This window comes from Ovis canadensis, chromosome 2, assembly GCF_042477335.2.
Source record: "Ovis canadensis isolate MfBH-ARS-UI-01 breed Bighorn chromosome 2, ARS-UI_OviCan_v2, whole genome shotgun sequence".
Taxonomy (NCBI): domain Eukaryota; kingdom Metazoa; phylum Chordata; class Mammalia; order Artiodactyla; family Bovidae; genus Ovis; species Ovis canadensis.
The window spans coordinates 226,137,775-226,152,127 of NC_091246.1; the positions used below are offsets into that span (position 1 = coordinate 226,137,775).

Consider the following 14,353-nt stretch of genomic DNA (forward strand, 5'->3'; position numbering starts at 1 on the left):
GCAGACCAAGTGCCACAGACTGAGTGACTTAGCAGAAATTTATTTTCTCACAGCTTTAGAGGCTAGAAGGCTGAGATCAAGGTTTCAGCAGGGCTGGTTTCTTCTAAGACTTGAAGAAGAGGATGCAAGAGGAACAATGAACAAACCAAAGGACACAGAGAACCGCTTGAGAAGCATCTGAAGAACAGGATCTGGATGGTCTGGGCCACCAGCTGCCCACTTTTGTACAACTTAAAGGAGAAGTGAGATTTAACATGTTTGATTCTCTTATGCAGGGATTTACCTCTGGAAGTGTCCTAACTTTTTGCTAAAGGGACAAGTGTTGTCTGGTCTTATGAACACTGAGGAGGCAGAGTGGCATGAGGTAGAAAGGCCTGTTCTTCCCATCTCCTCCTGGCCTCCAGTGGAGATGGAGGGTCACGCTTGAGTGGACTAGAATTCTGAACTCCAGATAGTCATCACAGTAGCAGGGGATGTATGCATGCATGTAAGTTGCTTTAGTTGTGTCCGATTCTTTGCAACCCTGTGGACTGTAGCCCACTAGGCTCCTCTGCCCACCGGATTCACCAGGCAAGAATACCGGAGTGGGTTACTATGCCCTCCTCCAGAGGATCTTCCTGACCCAGCAATCAAACCCCACGTCTCTCATGTCTCCCGCATTGGCAGGTGGGAGCCACCTGAGAAGCCCAGCAGGGGATGATCTAGACGCAATTCTTGAGAGCTACTTGGCACCAAAGGAATGTTCTGGAGTGGAATGGAAGATCAAATTTCCAACTAAGTCCTGTAATGTAAAGAATGTTGCTCCCAGATAGGAGATGGGGTATCCATCAAAATCCTGAGCTATCATTTAATAAAATGTTGGAACAATTTATTATTTAAATTGTTATTATTCATTTAATTAATAAATTATTTGTGTATATTATTTAATTAAGTGATGTGGGAATAATTAGATAATAAGATCCTAGATCACACCAAAGCCAAAAATTAATTCCAGATGGATTGAATTGCTAACTGTGAAAAAAAAAGTAGCAGGTAAAATAATGAAGTTGTCACATATAAGGTACAACATAGGAGGATTTTTTTCCCTAATAATCTTGCGATTGTCCTAAGCAAAATATGAAACTCAGAAGTCATAAAAGGAAAAAAAAAACACTAGATTGCACCACACAGAAATTAACAAAGGTACCCTAAATAATAGCCAAGATATAAAGAACAGACAACCAGGAGGAAATACTTGCAATACATGTAACAGATCTCCCTAAGTAGAAAAAGAACACCAACAAACTAATAAGAAAAGGCAAAAAAATCCAATAGGAAAAAGATCAAAGGATATGACTAAGGACTTCATGGAAGAAATAGAAATAGTCACAAGACATATTTTTTTTTAAAGCCCTGAGACTTAATAGTATTTAAAGGATTTGCATTAAAGTATCAACATGATTTTTTTCACCGACAGGTAAAAAAAGAGTTTATATAAATATAGAACAAGGTCTGGAAGAATATGCAGTAAATTATGAACAGGACTTCATTTTAAAGGAATGTAATTGGGGAAGCAGAGCAGACATCTTTCAATTTGTTACTTTATATACTTTTTCAAGTGGTGCTTTATTGGTGATTTTTACTTTGGGGATGTTTTGCTGTATAATTTAATTCCTTGGGAAGCAATGTAAACATAAATTGTCTATGCTCAGAAGGCTTAGAAAGCTTTTGTTTGTTTATTTTCATTTGCAAAATCACCAAAATGTATGAGTTAATTAAAAGAATCAGACTAGTTTTTACCTACTCTCACATCTCAAACCATTATTTATGCATAATATTTGTCCTTGTACTTAATTCCTGGATATCTTCAAATATATGTTTTTCCCCAAACACTTCTTTCTAGATACCTCCTTCCCCTGAAATAGGAAAGAAAGAGGAAAAAAAGAAGTAAATAAAGAAAAAAATAAGGTACTGTATGTATGTAAGGATTTAATTGTTTTAATACATTTTTAAAAGACACTTGTTCCTTGGAAGAAAAGCTATGACAAACCTAGACAGTGTATTAAAAACCAGTGATATTACTTTGTCAACAAAGGTCCATCTAGTCAAACTCATGGTTTTTCCAATAGTCGTATATGGATGTGAGAGTTTGGATCATAAAGAAGGCTGAGCACCAAAGAATTGGTGCTTTTGAACTGTGGTGTTGGAGAAGACTCTTGAGAGTCCCTTGGACAGCAAGGAGATCAAACTAGTCAGTCCTAATGGAAATCAATCCTGAATATTCATTGGAAGGGCTGATGCTGAAACTGAAGTTCCAATAATCTGGCCACCTGATGTGAACAGCCAATTCATTAGAAAAGACCCTGATGCTGGGAGAGATTGAAGGCAGGAGGAGAAGGAAATGACAGAGGATGAGATGGTTGGATGGCATCACTGACTCAATGGACATGAGTTTGAGCAAACTCCGAGAGATGGTGAAGGACAGGGAAGCCTGGCGTGCTGCAGTGCATGAGGTCGAAAACAGTTGGACATGACTGAGTGACTGAACAACAATTACTTTTAGGTGAGGACCCAAGTGACCAAGTTAACAGTCAGATGTTACATTGGGAAACAAATTTCCAGAAATGTCAAAAAAAAAAAGGTTTACTATGTGGCTTCTCTTGTTAGTGGCTTTTGAATAAGCCACTTGAAAAAAAAAAACGGCATATTACAATACACATTACACAATTCCAAGAGCCAAAAAGCATCCTGTGAAGTTACATCCCTGTCACCTTTGTCCTAAAGGCCATTACTAATACAAATTTCATGTGTATTCTTCCAGAGATATTCCATGCATATACAAACATTATGTGGTAGCCTACCATACCATTACATCTTGCTTTTTATTTTAAAAAATATATCTTGGAAGTTGTTGTGTATCAGTACACCTAGAGCTGTATCACTGTTTCTTTTTCAAAAGAGTTCCAAATGATTCCACTGCATGGATTTATTAGAATTTATTTCATTAGTCCCTTACTGATATGTTCAGGTTGTTTCCATTATTTTCTTTGTCTGTACAAACAACGCTGTTATAAGTATCCTTATATACTTTTGATTTTGCAAATGTGCAAGTATATTTGTAGGAAAAATATCACTACAAGTAGGACTTCTGGCTCAAAAGTAAGTACACCTTAAATTTTGAAAACTCTGCAGCAATTATACTCCCTTAAACCATGATGGAGAGTTTGTTTCCCTACACCCTCAACTGCATAGCGGTATCAAACTTTTGATCTTTGTCAGTCTTATAGGTGAAAAATGGTTTCTAATGTAATTCTGATTTGTCTTTCTTGCAAGTAAAGTGGAACATTTTTGCATGTGCTAAAGAGCAATATTCCTTCCTCTATGCATATCTCCTCTTCTATGAATTATCCACTAATTATGCTTTTTCTTTCATTTATTTACTTTTAAACTTTCATTCAAGTTATAAAAATAATGTTTCCTATTTAAAGAGTCTCTTGTTAGGTAAGAAAAAATCTAGCCACATGGTATTTATAAGAGATACTTCTAAATCAAAATAATCTAGAATGACTGAAAAATAGGAGAGACTAATAAAAGATATATGAAACAAATGCTTAAAAATAAAGTAGGAGTACGAACAAAGCTAGTGGAGGTGATGGAATTCCAGTGGAGCTGTTTCAAATCCTGAAAGATGACGCTGTGAAAGTGTTGCACTCAATATGCCAGCAAATTTGGAAAACTCAGCAGTGGCTACAGGACTGCAAAAGGTCAGTTTTCATTCTAATCCCAAAGAAAGGCAATGCCAAAGAATGCTCAAACTACTGCACAATTGCACTCATCTCACACACTAGTAAAGTAATGCTCAAAATTCTCCAAGCCAGGCTTCAGCAATATGTGAACCGTGAACTTCCTGATGTTCAAGTTGGTTTTAGAAAAGGCAGAGGAACCAGAGATCAAATTGCCAACATCCGCTGGATCATCGAAAAAGCAAGAGAGTTCCAGAAAAACATCTATTTCTGCTCTATTGACTATGCAAAAGCCTCTGACTGTATGGAACACAATAAACTGTGGAAAATTCTGAAAGAGATGGGAATACCAGACCACCTGACCTGCCTCTTGAGAAATCTGTATGCAGGTCAGGAAGCAACAGTTAGAACTGGACATGGAACATCAGACTGGTTCCAAATAGGAAAAGGAGTACATCAAGGCTGTATATTGTCACCCTGCTTATTTAACTTATATGCAGAGTACATCATGAGAAACGCTGGGCTAGAAGAAGCACAAGCTGGAATCAAGATTGCCGGGAAAAATATCAATCACCTCAGATATGCAGATGACACCACCCTTATGGCAGAAAGTGAAGAGGAACTAAAAAGCCTCTTGATGAAAGTGAAAGAGGAGAGTGAAAAAGTTGGCTTGAAGCTCAACATTCAGAAAACTAAGGTCACGGCATCTTGTCCCAACACTTCATGGGGAATAGATGGGGAAACAGTAGAAACAGTGTCAGACTTTATTTTTTGGGGCTCCAAAATCACTGCAGATGGTGACCGCAGCCATGAGATTAAAAGACACTTACTCCTTGGAAGGAAAGTTATGACTAACTTAGATAGCATATTAAAAAGCAGAAATATTACTTTGCCAACAAAGGTCCATCTAGTCAAGGCTATGGTTTTTCCTGTGGTCATGTATGGATGTGAGCGTTGGACTGTGAAGAAAGCTGAGCGCCAGAGAATTGAAGCTTTTGAACTGTGGTGCTGGAAAAGACTCTTTAAGAGTCCCTTGGACTGCAAGGAGATCCACCCTAAAGGAGACCAGTCCTGGGTATTCATTGGAAGGACTGATGCTGAGGCTGAGACTCCAATACTTTGTCTACCTCATGTGAAGAGTTGACTCACTGGAAAAGACCCTGATGCTGGGAGGGTTTGGGGGCAGGATAAGAAGGGGACGACAGAGGATGAGATGGCTGCATGGCATCACCAAGTCTATGCACATGAGTTTGGGTGAACTCTGGGAGTTGGCAATGGAAAGGAAGGCCTGGCGTGCTACGATTCATGGGGTCGCAAAGAGTCGGACACGACTGAGCGACTGAACTGAACTGAACTGAACAATATTAAAGTCAAACAAACTAAATCCAAAGCAATTTAATATTTCAAATTTATAAAAGATGCTATCCATCAAGACTATAAAATAGTCATGAGTTTTTATGAAACTAAAAATGGATTTTCAAAATATAAAGCAAAAGATGTTGGAAATACAAGAAAAATAGATGTTCACAAATTCATAAAATTTGGGGAATACCTGAATGGGCTTCTCTCAGAAATTAACAAAAGTAAAGCTACAGAAGATTTAAATAACAAAATTGATAAGTTAATAAACAGAAAATACATATTTTTCAAACATGCATGTGAAACATTCAGAAAGGACTAGACCATCAAAGACACATTAACAATTCTAAAAAACAGATCATATACACTCTGACCACAAAATAATATTATAAATTAATAATAAATGAATGGTCCTTTTCAAAATAAAAGGGAAACTACAACCATTTACAAGTAAATAAAAAGAACTTTCTGTATGACTGTTAGATTAAAAAAAAAATCAAAGTGGAAATTACAAACTATTGGGAAATGAAGGACAGTGAAAGAAATTGCATATTGATCTCATTGGATATGGCCAAAATAGTATCATGAAAATATGGGGACTTTGCTGGTTGTCCAGTGGCTAAGATTCTGCATTCCCAATGCAGGGGGCTCGGGTTTGATTCTTGGTTGAGGAACTAGAACCCACATGCTACAACTAAGCACAGCCAAACACATAAAATATATTAAAAAAAAAGAAAATATGCAGCATTAAATCCATTTATTAGGAAACAAAATTGTATTAAACAATGATTTTTTTAAAAAAAGATTAAAAATACAATCGAATTCCCTGGTAGCTCAAACGATAGAGTCTGCCTGTGGTGTGGGAGACCTGGGTTTGATCCTTGGGTTAGGAAGATCCCTGGAGAAGGAAATGGCAGCCCACTCCAGTATTCTTGCCTGGAAAATCCCATGGACAAAGGAGCCTGGCAGGCTATCATCCATGGGGCTGGCAAAGAGTTGAACATGACTGAGTGACTTCACAACAACAAAAATAAAATATATCAAGAAAATGAAACCAGAATGCAGAAAATGAATAAAGATAAAAGCATAAATTGGATTTCCACTTCTGTTAATACTGGACTCAACTCTCTTTCAAAGGATAACTTGAAAAGCTGAATCAAATATGACCAGCATTCTCCTAAAGGTATCAGCATCAGAGAACGAACAAGGCAATAAAGGGTTATCAGATAAGAACCAGGAGAAGACAGAACTCCCAAGGTAAGTTAGTATTAGGTACCACTGTCCTCTTAGTGCATGCTGCTCAGAAGCTCAGGCATGTCCAACTCTTTGCGACCCCATGGACTGTAGCCCACCAAGTTCCTCTGTCCATGGGATTATCCAGGCAAAAATACTGGAGTGGGTTGCCATGCCCTCCTCAGGGGATCTTCCTGACCCTGGGATGGAACCCACATCTCCTGCTTGAATTCAAGTCTCCTGCATTGGCAGACAGATTCTTTATCACTGAGCAACAGGAGAAGCCCGTTCCTTGAAGTAGTATTTCCCATTTTCAGAGAAAGAAGCTGAGAAGCTGAGTGGTTTAGATTTATGGGGCTATGTGAAGTATAACTGAAGTCCATAATCTCTTATACCCAAACTTTGAGTTGGAACCCCAAAGGATTAAGAACTAGAAATACACTAGCCTTCTAAAGGATGGCAGTACAGCTTCAAAGCATCTCATTCCTTGAAACTAGAATTCTGGTGATTCTGGATTGTGGGTGCCTTTAGGCAACTGTCAATAAACAAAAGTAAATCTTCTGCGAGGAAAATGAAATCATCCTAAACTTCAAATTTTTTCCACCAGAAACTTAAAAGAATACATTTTCTGAATGAACACACAATCAAAAGAAACCAGGCCCAGGAAGAAACCTGACAATATGCACAAAACCACCAGAAATAATGGACAATAGAAATTGTTCCACATAGCTTCCATATATTGGAGTTATTGGTCATAATCCTTAGAACTTTTGTAACTATGCTTACAAAAGTAAAGGGGATAAGAAAAAATAAAATTAAGAATTTGGTACAAAATTAGAAATATTTAAAAAGTAGATTTAAGAAAACTAATCAAAATTGAAAACTGAAAAATACAATAATAGAAAGTTAAAATTCAGTGGATAGATTTAACATAGACACAGCTGAAGAGAGAATTAATGAACTAGAAGGGACTAAATGATAGAACAGTACAGAAAAGAGGGTAAGATACAGGGAGGATACATTTAGAAAGTCTAACATATAATTTGAAGTCCTAGAAGGAGAGGAGAAAAGTACATGGGGTAGAAGGAAAGTTTGAAAGTCTGAAAACTTCCAGAACTAATGAAATATATTCAGTCACAGAGTCAAGAAACTCTATGACCCCCTAAGGGGATAAGTAAAAAGAAACCCACAACTAGCTACATGAGCTATCAGTCTAACTGTTGTCTCTTGATCTTAACAGGCTTTTACTGCCTCCGCCTGCCTATGAATAACCAGTCCTTCAAATGCTCTTAGGACAAACTTTATAGTTCTGCTGGTTCCACCTCCAATGGGTTGAGTAAACTTTGACTCCTTGTTTATCTTATATGTGTATAAGTCATGTTTTTAACTTTTTGAAACTTGTACTTCGAATATACATATATGAAACGAAGATTTCATGAAATAATACTTCTTGAAATATTTTCTGTTCTACTTTATTCTTTTCCATCTTATTAAAAGATCATTTTGGTCACATTCATTAAACGTAATCTCAACCCAGTAATCTCAACCTAGCGTTTGAGAAATCCTCCCGCAGCTGACAAGGGAGTGAGTGGGTGATGGGGAGGGAGAGAGGGTAGAATTGCATAAAAAAAAAAAAAAAAAACACCTAATATTTAAATTAGTTACTTTGGCTTCCTCCCTCCAAAGAATCAGACGACCCTGGATACAGGATCGGGTTTTCTGGGATTTTGTTTTTCCTTTGGAGGATTTTTTTTTTTTTTTTTTTGGCTCTTTCCTTGCTCAGTGCTCGGACTCCGGGATTAATCCTGGGGACTAATTGGAAAAAGCCAGCGGCCGGCTCCATCTGGCCCCTGGGGAGAGAGGAGGCCAGCCCGCCAGGCAAGCGAAGGCCGGTCTCCCTGGGTGGGGCCTCGCGGCCTTGGAGGGCTCCGGGGCTGTTCAAAACTTCGCTGCACTCCTCCCCGGAGTTGAGACCAAGCGAACTTCGAGTTCTCCTCGAGAGCTTGCGGAAGTGCGAGGTGGGCAGTCGCGGGAGGGGCGGCCATCGTCAGAGCTCCGTCGGGCTCCCCTAAGTCCCCCGTGCATCTTCTGCCTTGGGGTTGTCTGGCCCCTTCCCGAGCCAGGAGGCTTCCAGTTGGAAAGGGTGACTTCTGTGAGTCCCTTAGGTCATATCTGGAGGGACTGAAGACCGCGAGGAAAAGGGAACAATAAGGGCCCGCCTTAGTCCGGCCCGCCCTGGGCCACCGGTACCCTTGAACCCGCCCCTGCTGTTCTGTCTCGGGGCAAATTCCAGGCTCTCTGGCTCGCGAGCCAAAGGCGCGGCGGGGCGAGCCATGAACCGAATGGGCGCTCTGGGCTCCGCGAGGCTGCGGTTGGCGCTGCTGGGTACGCGGGCGGCACTCCCTGGCCTCGGCTCGTACGGGGCCAGAGCCAAGGCGGCGATCCCCTCCGCCCTCCCTGCGGCCCAGGCGGCTGAGGCTCCCGGAACCGGGCCTGGAGATCGGAGGCTGCGGAGCCTGGACGAGCTTTCAGGGCCAGGGCAGCTGCGCCTCTTATTCCAACTGTTGGTGCAAGGCTACGTTCTGCATTTGCACCAGCTCCAGGTAACCGAGGGAGGGTGGTGGTGGTGGTGGTGGGGCTCGCGCCAAAGGGATGCGGTGAGCACCGGGGCAGAGAGTCTGGGCATGAGGAGACAATGAACAAAAAGTGGAGGACATCAGGAGAACGTAGCCCGGGACCGACTGGGGCTGTGGTCATAACCTTGGACGTGTGAATCGGTTCTGAGTTGAAATGAACAAACAGGTCAAGGAGGGGCGTGAAGCCGGAGGGCACAGGTAAGAGATGAGTCGGGAGGCTAGGATTAAAATGAATAGAGGTTGGGAGAGAAGGGAACTGTCTTGGTAATAGAATAGCAGATGCAAGTGTGCAAGCTGCGTGATGTTATAGAACCACTTTTTCTGTGGTGCTATCCCTACCAGACTTCTTTCAAAGGAAGTGGTTTCTGGAGGATTGCAGAGGTTTGGCAATTTGCAGGGTAAATTTGCCCTTAATGGAAAGAAAGATGTCATTGCTTAAAAGAGTGAAAGGAAAATCATAGACATTAATGAAAAGGCACATTTTTGTTATTAAGAAATCAATATCCAGTGAGAGGTTTATCCAGTGGAACACTGTTATGAGGCAGGGATGGATAGCCCACTGTCAATGGAAAACCCAATGTTGATTAAGTTGGAGAGGTTTTAGGAAGTGAACCGAAGAGATTCATGTGGGATCTGTCTTCCTGATAACTATTAAATATTAACGCACCCACTCTGCCCCAGGAACTTTTCTAAGAACTGAGCTTCAATAAATTATGACCAATATCCACATGGAGGTTAAATGCTCCTTTTCGGGAAGAGGGGGATTGTTGTTTTTCAGTCACTAAGTGGTGTCTGACTCTTTGCCACCCCATGGACTGCAACACGCCAGGCTTCCCTGTCGTTCACCAGCTCCTGGAGTTTGCTCAAACTCATGATGTCCGTTGAGTTGGTGATGCCATCCAACCATCTCATCCTCTGTCATCCCCTTCTCCTCTTGCCTTCAATCTTTCCCAGCATCAGGGTCTTTTCCAATGAGTCGGAGTAAACAAATCAGTAATCAACTAATTTCAGAAAGAAGACCTGAGTGCTCTGGGAGGAGAAGCCAGTCTGGGGCTGGGGACCTTTGATTAGACTGTGCCATGCAGGCACATGTGAGGTTATTAGTGATTGACAGGAAGCATAGACAGCCCTTGGGCTGGGCTGATGAACTGACTGGTCACCTAGTGGCTATGCTGGGCAGTAGTGAAAAATGAGGAGGAACTGTGGGGACTTGGGATATGACAGGCCTTTGAGGAGGGCCTTGAAGGCCAGACTGTGGGTGCTGGGGGTTCCTCTGAGGGGTCATGGTGGGCTCTTGAGCAGGCATGGGGAGAAGATGGCTTCCAAGGGACACTGCCCAGTTATGTGCCATGGGATGGATTGGGCAAGAGAAGCAGAGCCTCTGATAGCAATAGAAATGGCAGTATTTGAGCAACCACCTCCCCTCACCCTCTGGAAACTGGACTGAGAGTTAACAATGAGAGAGAAAATGACTGTGAGGCTTTGAAAGTCCAAACTGAACAATTTCTCTGCACCTGGCTGGGCCACTGCCATCTTCCCTGGGGTCTTCTCTGTTGGGTTCATGTTTTTGAGATATGGTGGGCAGGTCACAATGCACTCAGAGATGGTTAAAAAAAATCATTTGCTGTGTGCTCTGCTCCAAGAAACCAAGTAAGCCAAGAAACAAAGTCCTGAGAGCTTCTCCTGCTTGATTTAACCTTTAGAAATGTGAGCAGCCCAGTGGATGCCCCAAGGGTGGGTACTAAGACTTCTTACCATTTCTCAGGGAAAGTTTACCGGGAACTTTTCCTCAGGATTATCTCTATAGCAGTAACTACCAAAGAAATTCTCGACTGCCCTAGAAAGTGGAAGAGGAAGCAGGAGAAAGCCAGAAATGTGTGGCCTTTTAAAGGAGAGATTAGGACTCGAATTTTTCAGAGCCTCTTGGCTCCAGCCTTTGTATCTCAAAGATCTGGAGTCACATGAACCTGGGCTGCTCCATGGGCAATACATTAACCCCTCCGCTGTGTGGCTGGTGTGAGTTAGTATAGAGTGGAGGGCTGCGCATCCTTAAAAGCCCATTAATACCCTTTTTTTGAGTAAGAGGATGCTTCCAGTGACTCACTTTGTATCAGTTCAAATCTGTTTGGTTGCCATTCTCACTGGTTTAAACTATGAAGCAGCTTTATTGGTTCCTATTAGAAAAGTCTAATAATTGTGTGCCCATCAGGCATAGTTTGCTCCAGGTATTCATGAGACCATCCAACCCACCATTTTATTCTTCTGAAGTTCTCTTGGCTCTGCTGTCTCACAGAACTCAGTTGATTGGCCTGGGTTAATTGCCCATTCCTGAACCCATCATAGTGGCCAAAGGTGCACTATAGCTTAGACTCATGCAGGCTCACTCCTAAAGCTGGGACTGGGATCCCTGCCACCTAAATAGGTGTCGACTGCATAGGAGGAGGAGTGGAATTGAGATAAGGGTAGCTGACCATAATGTCCCCTGTACCATCAGTTGTCCAAAACTGCATATTACACATAAAATTAATAAAATCAGCTTAGGGAAGCATTGTAGGACTTTAAGGGGTCGGACTGGGAATTGAGACATGTGAGAATCAGGCAAGTGCATAAATGCCAGTTCCCTTCTCTTCTCTAACTAAAATAATGACAAGAGTGCTGAAAAAGTGAAATGTGAACATATCTTAAATTTATATGTAAATTTACAACAAATTGATATCTTTCAAAGGTGTCGACCCTGAGAATGATAAGATCAACTGTCTGTTCTGTAGCTCTGATTGTGGACTGCCTGGGTTGGTGACTCCCTAATGCTTCCTGTACATATTTGTCATTTCATGTATCATGTTTCTTTTTTATATATGTATATACTTAAGAAAATTTTTTTTCCTGCTAGAAGCACTTTGAGATTTACTCTTTCAACAACTTTCAAATATACAGTACGGTGTTGTCATAGTCACCATCCTGTGTATTACACCCTGGGAGGTAGTCCTGTAATCCCCACTTATTTTATAACTGAAAATTTGTACATTTTGACCACTTTCATCCATTTTTCCCTCCTCCCATCCCCCACCTCTGGCAACCGATGGTGATCGGTTTTCCGTATGTTTGAGTTTTGTTTTAGTTTGTTTTGATTTTAGATTCCACATATACATGAGATCATTCAATATTTGCTTTTCTCTGTCTGACATTTCATTTACCATAATTCCTTCAAGTATATCCATGTTGTAAATGGCAAGATTTCCTTGTTTTTTATGGTTGAATAATATTCCCGTGTGTGTGTGTGAGACACTTTATTTAGTCATTTATCCATTGATCAACCCTTAGGTTGCTTCTATGCTTCTATGGCTTGCCTATTGTAAATACTGCTGCAGTGAACATTAAGGTAAATAGTATTTTCATTGTCTTTGGGTAAATACCCAGAAGTAGAACTACTAGGTCATATCATAGTTCTATTTTTAATTTTTTGAGAAACCTTCATACTGTTTTCCATAGTAGCTGTACCAATATATATTCTTACCAACAGTGCACAAGAGTTCCCTTTTCTCCACATCCTTCCCAACGCTTATTTTTTTTTGGTCTTTGAGCCATTCTGACTGGTACAAGGTGATATCTCATTAAAGTTTTAATTTGCATTTCCCTGATGATTAGTGACAATGAGTACCTTTTCTTTTACCTGTTGGCCGTCTGTATGTCTTTTATGGGAAAATGTCAATTCAGATCCTCTGCCCATATTTTAATTGGATTTTATTTGTTTGTTTTACTATTGAGTTGTTTGAGTTCTTCATGTATTTGGATGTTAACTCCTATCAGATATATGATTTGCAAATATTTTATCCCATTTGGTAGGTTGTCTTTTCATTTTGTTGATGGTTTCCTTTGCTGTGCAGAAGTTATTTGGCTTAATGTAGTCCAACTTGTTTATTTTTGTTTTTATTACCTTTGCTTTTGCTGTCAAATCCAAAAAAAATCATCATCAAGGCTAACATCAAGTAGCTTACCACTTATGGTTTCTTCTGGGATATTTATGGTTTCAGATTTTATGTTCAGATCTTTAATCCATTTTGGGTTAAGTTTTGTGTATAGTGTAAGATAGTAATCTTTTGCATGTGGCTATCGAGTTTTCCCAAAACCATTTATTGAGGAGGCTGTCCTATTATATATTCTTTACTCCCTCATCATAAATAATTTATGATATATATATGGGCTTATTTCAAGGGTCTCTGTTCTTCCGCTAATGTGTGTATATGTGTTTATGCCAATACCTATTGGCATAATAGCTTTGTAATATACTTTGAAATCAGGACACAAACCCTCCAACTGTGTTCTTCTTTCTCAAGATTGCTTTGAATATTCAGGGTCATTTTTAGTTACATGCAAACTTTAGGATTGTTTGTTCTATTTCTGTGAAAAATGTCATTGGAATTTTAGTAGGAATTGCAATGAATCTGTAGATTGCTTTGGATAGTAGTTTTTCCAATCCATGAGCATGGAATATCTTCCCACTTGTTTGTCTTCTTTAATTTCTTTCTTCAATGTCTAATTTTCAGTAAACAGGTTAAATTTATTCCTGGATATTTTATTTTTTTTATACAATTGTAAATGAGAGTATTTTCTTAAGAGTATTTTCTCTTTCTGACCATTTGTTATTAGCTTACAGAAATTCAACTGATTTTTGTATTTTGATTTTTGGATTCAGTTATTGCTTCTAATAGTTGTTTTGGTAGAGTCTTTGGGGTTTTCTGTATATAATATCAGGTCATCTTCAAATAGTGATGGTTTTACTTCTTTTCTGATTTGGATACCTTCTTTTTTTCTTGCCTAATTGCTCTGTCTAGGACTTCCAATACTATGTTGAATAAAAGTGGCAAGAGTGAGCATCTGTCTTGTTCCTGATCTTACAGGGAAAGCTTTCAGCTTTTCAGTTTACTCTGATATTAGCCATGGGCTTATTATATACAAGCTTTATTATGTTAACAGTTTAGTTCAGTTGCTCAGTCGTATCCAACTCTGTGACCCCGTGGACTGCAGCTCGCCAGGCTTCCCTGTCCAGCACCAACTCCCAGAGCTTACTCAAACTCAGTCCATTGAGTCGGTGATGCCATCCAACCATCTCATTCTCTGTTGTTCCCTTTTCCTCCTGCCTTCAATCTTTCCCAGCATCAGGGTCTTTTCCAATGAGTCAGTTCTTCATATCAGTGGCCAAAGTATTGGAGTTTCAGCTTCAGCATTGGTCCTCCTAATGAATATTCAGGACTGATTTCCTTTAGGATTGACTGGTTTGATCTCCTTGCAGTTCAGGGGACTCTCAAGAGAACTCCTATGTTAACAGTACATTCTCTCTATACCCACTTTTGTTAGCATTTTTATCGTAAACGAATGTGGAATTTTGTCAAATGTTTTTTTCTG

At 40.2% G+C, this 14,353-nt stretch overlaps 1 protein-coding gene across 2 annotated transcripts in view; it reads left to right on the forward strand.

Annotated features, from left to right (window-relative positions):
* The first annotated feature begins 7,973 nt into the window (after positions 1 to 7,973).
* The window catches only part of CYP27A1 (cytochrome P450 family 27 subfamily A member 1), a 59,871-nt gene continuing 53,491 nt past the window's right edge, over positions 7,974 to 14,353 (forward strand). The window contains exon 1 of one of the 2 annotated variants that reach the window (XM_069574541.1): positions 7,974 to 8,917. In XM_069574541.1, the coding sequence (XP_069430642.1) occupies positions 8,648 to 8,917 (270 nt within the window). In that variant the 5' untranslated portion in view covers positions 7,974 to 8,647. The remainder of the gene's footprint in view (positions 8,918 to 14,353) is intronic. The other variant, XM_069574542.1, reaches the window with a different exon arrangement.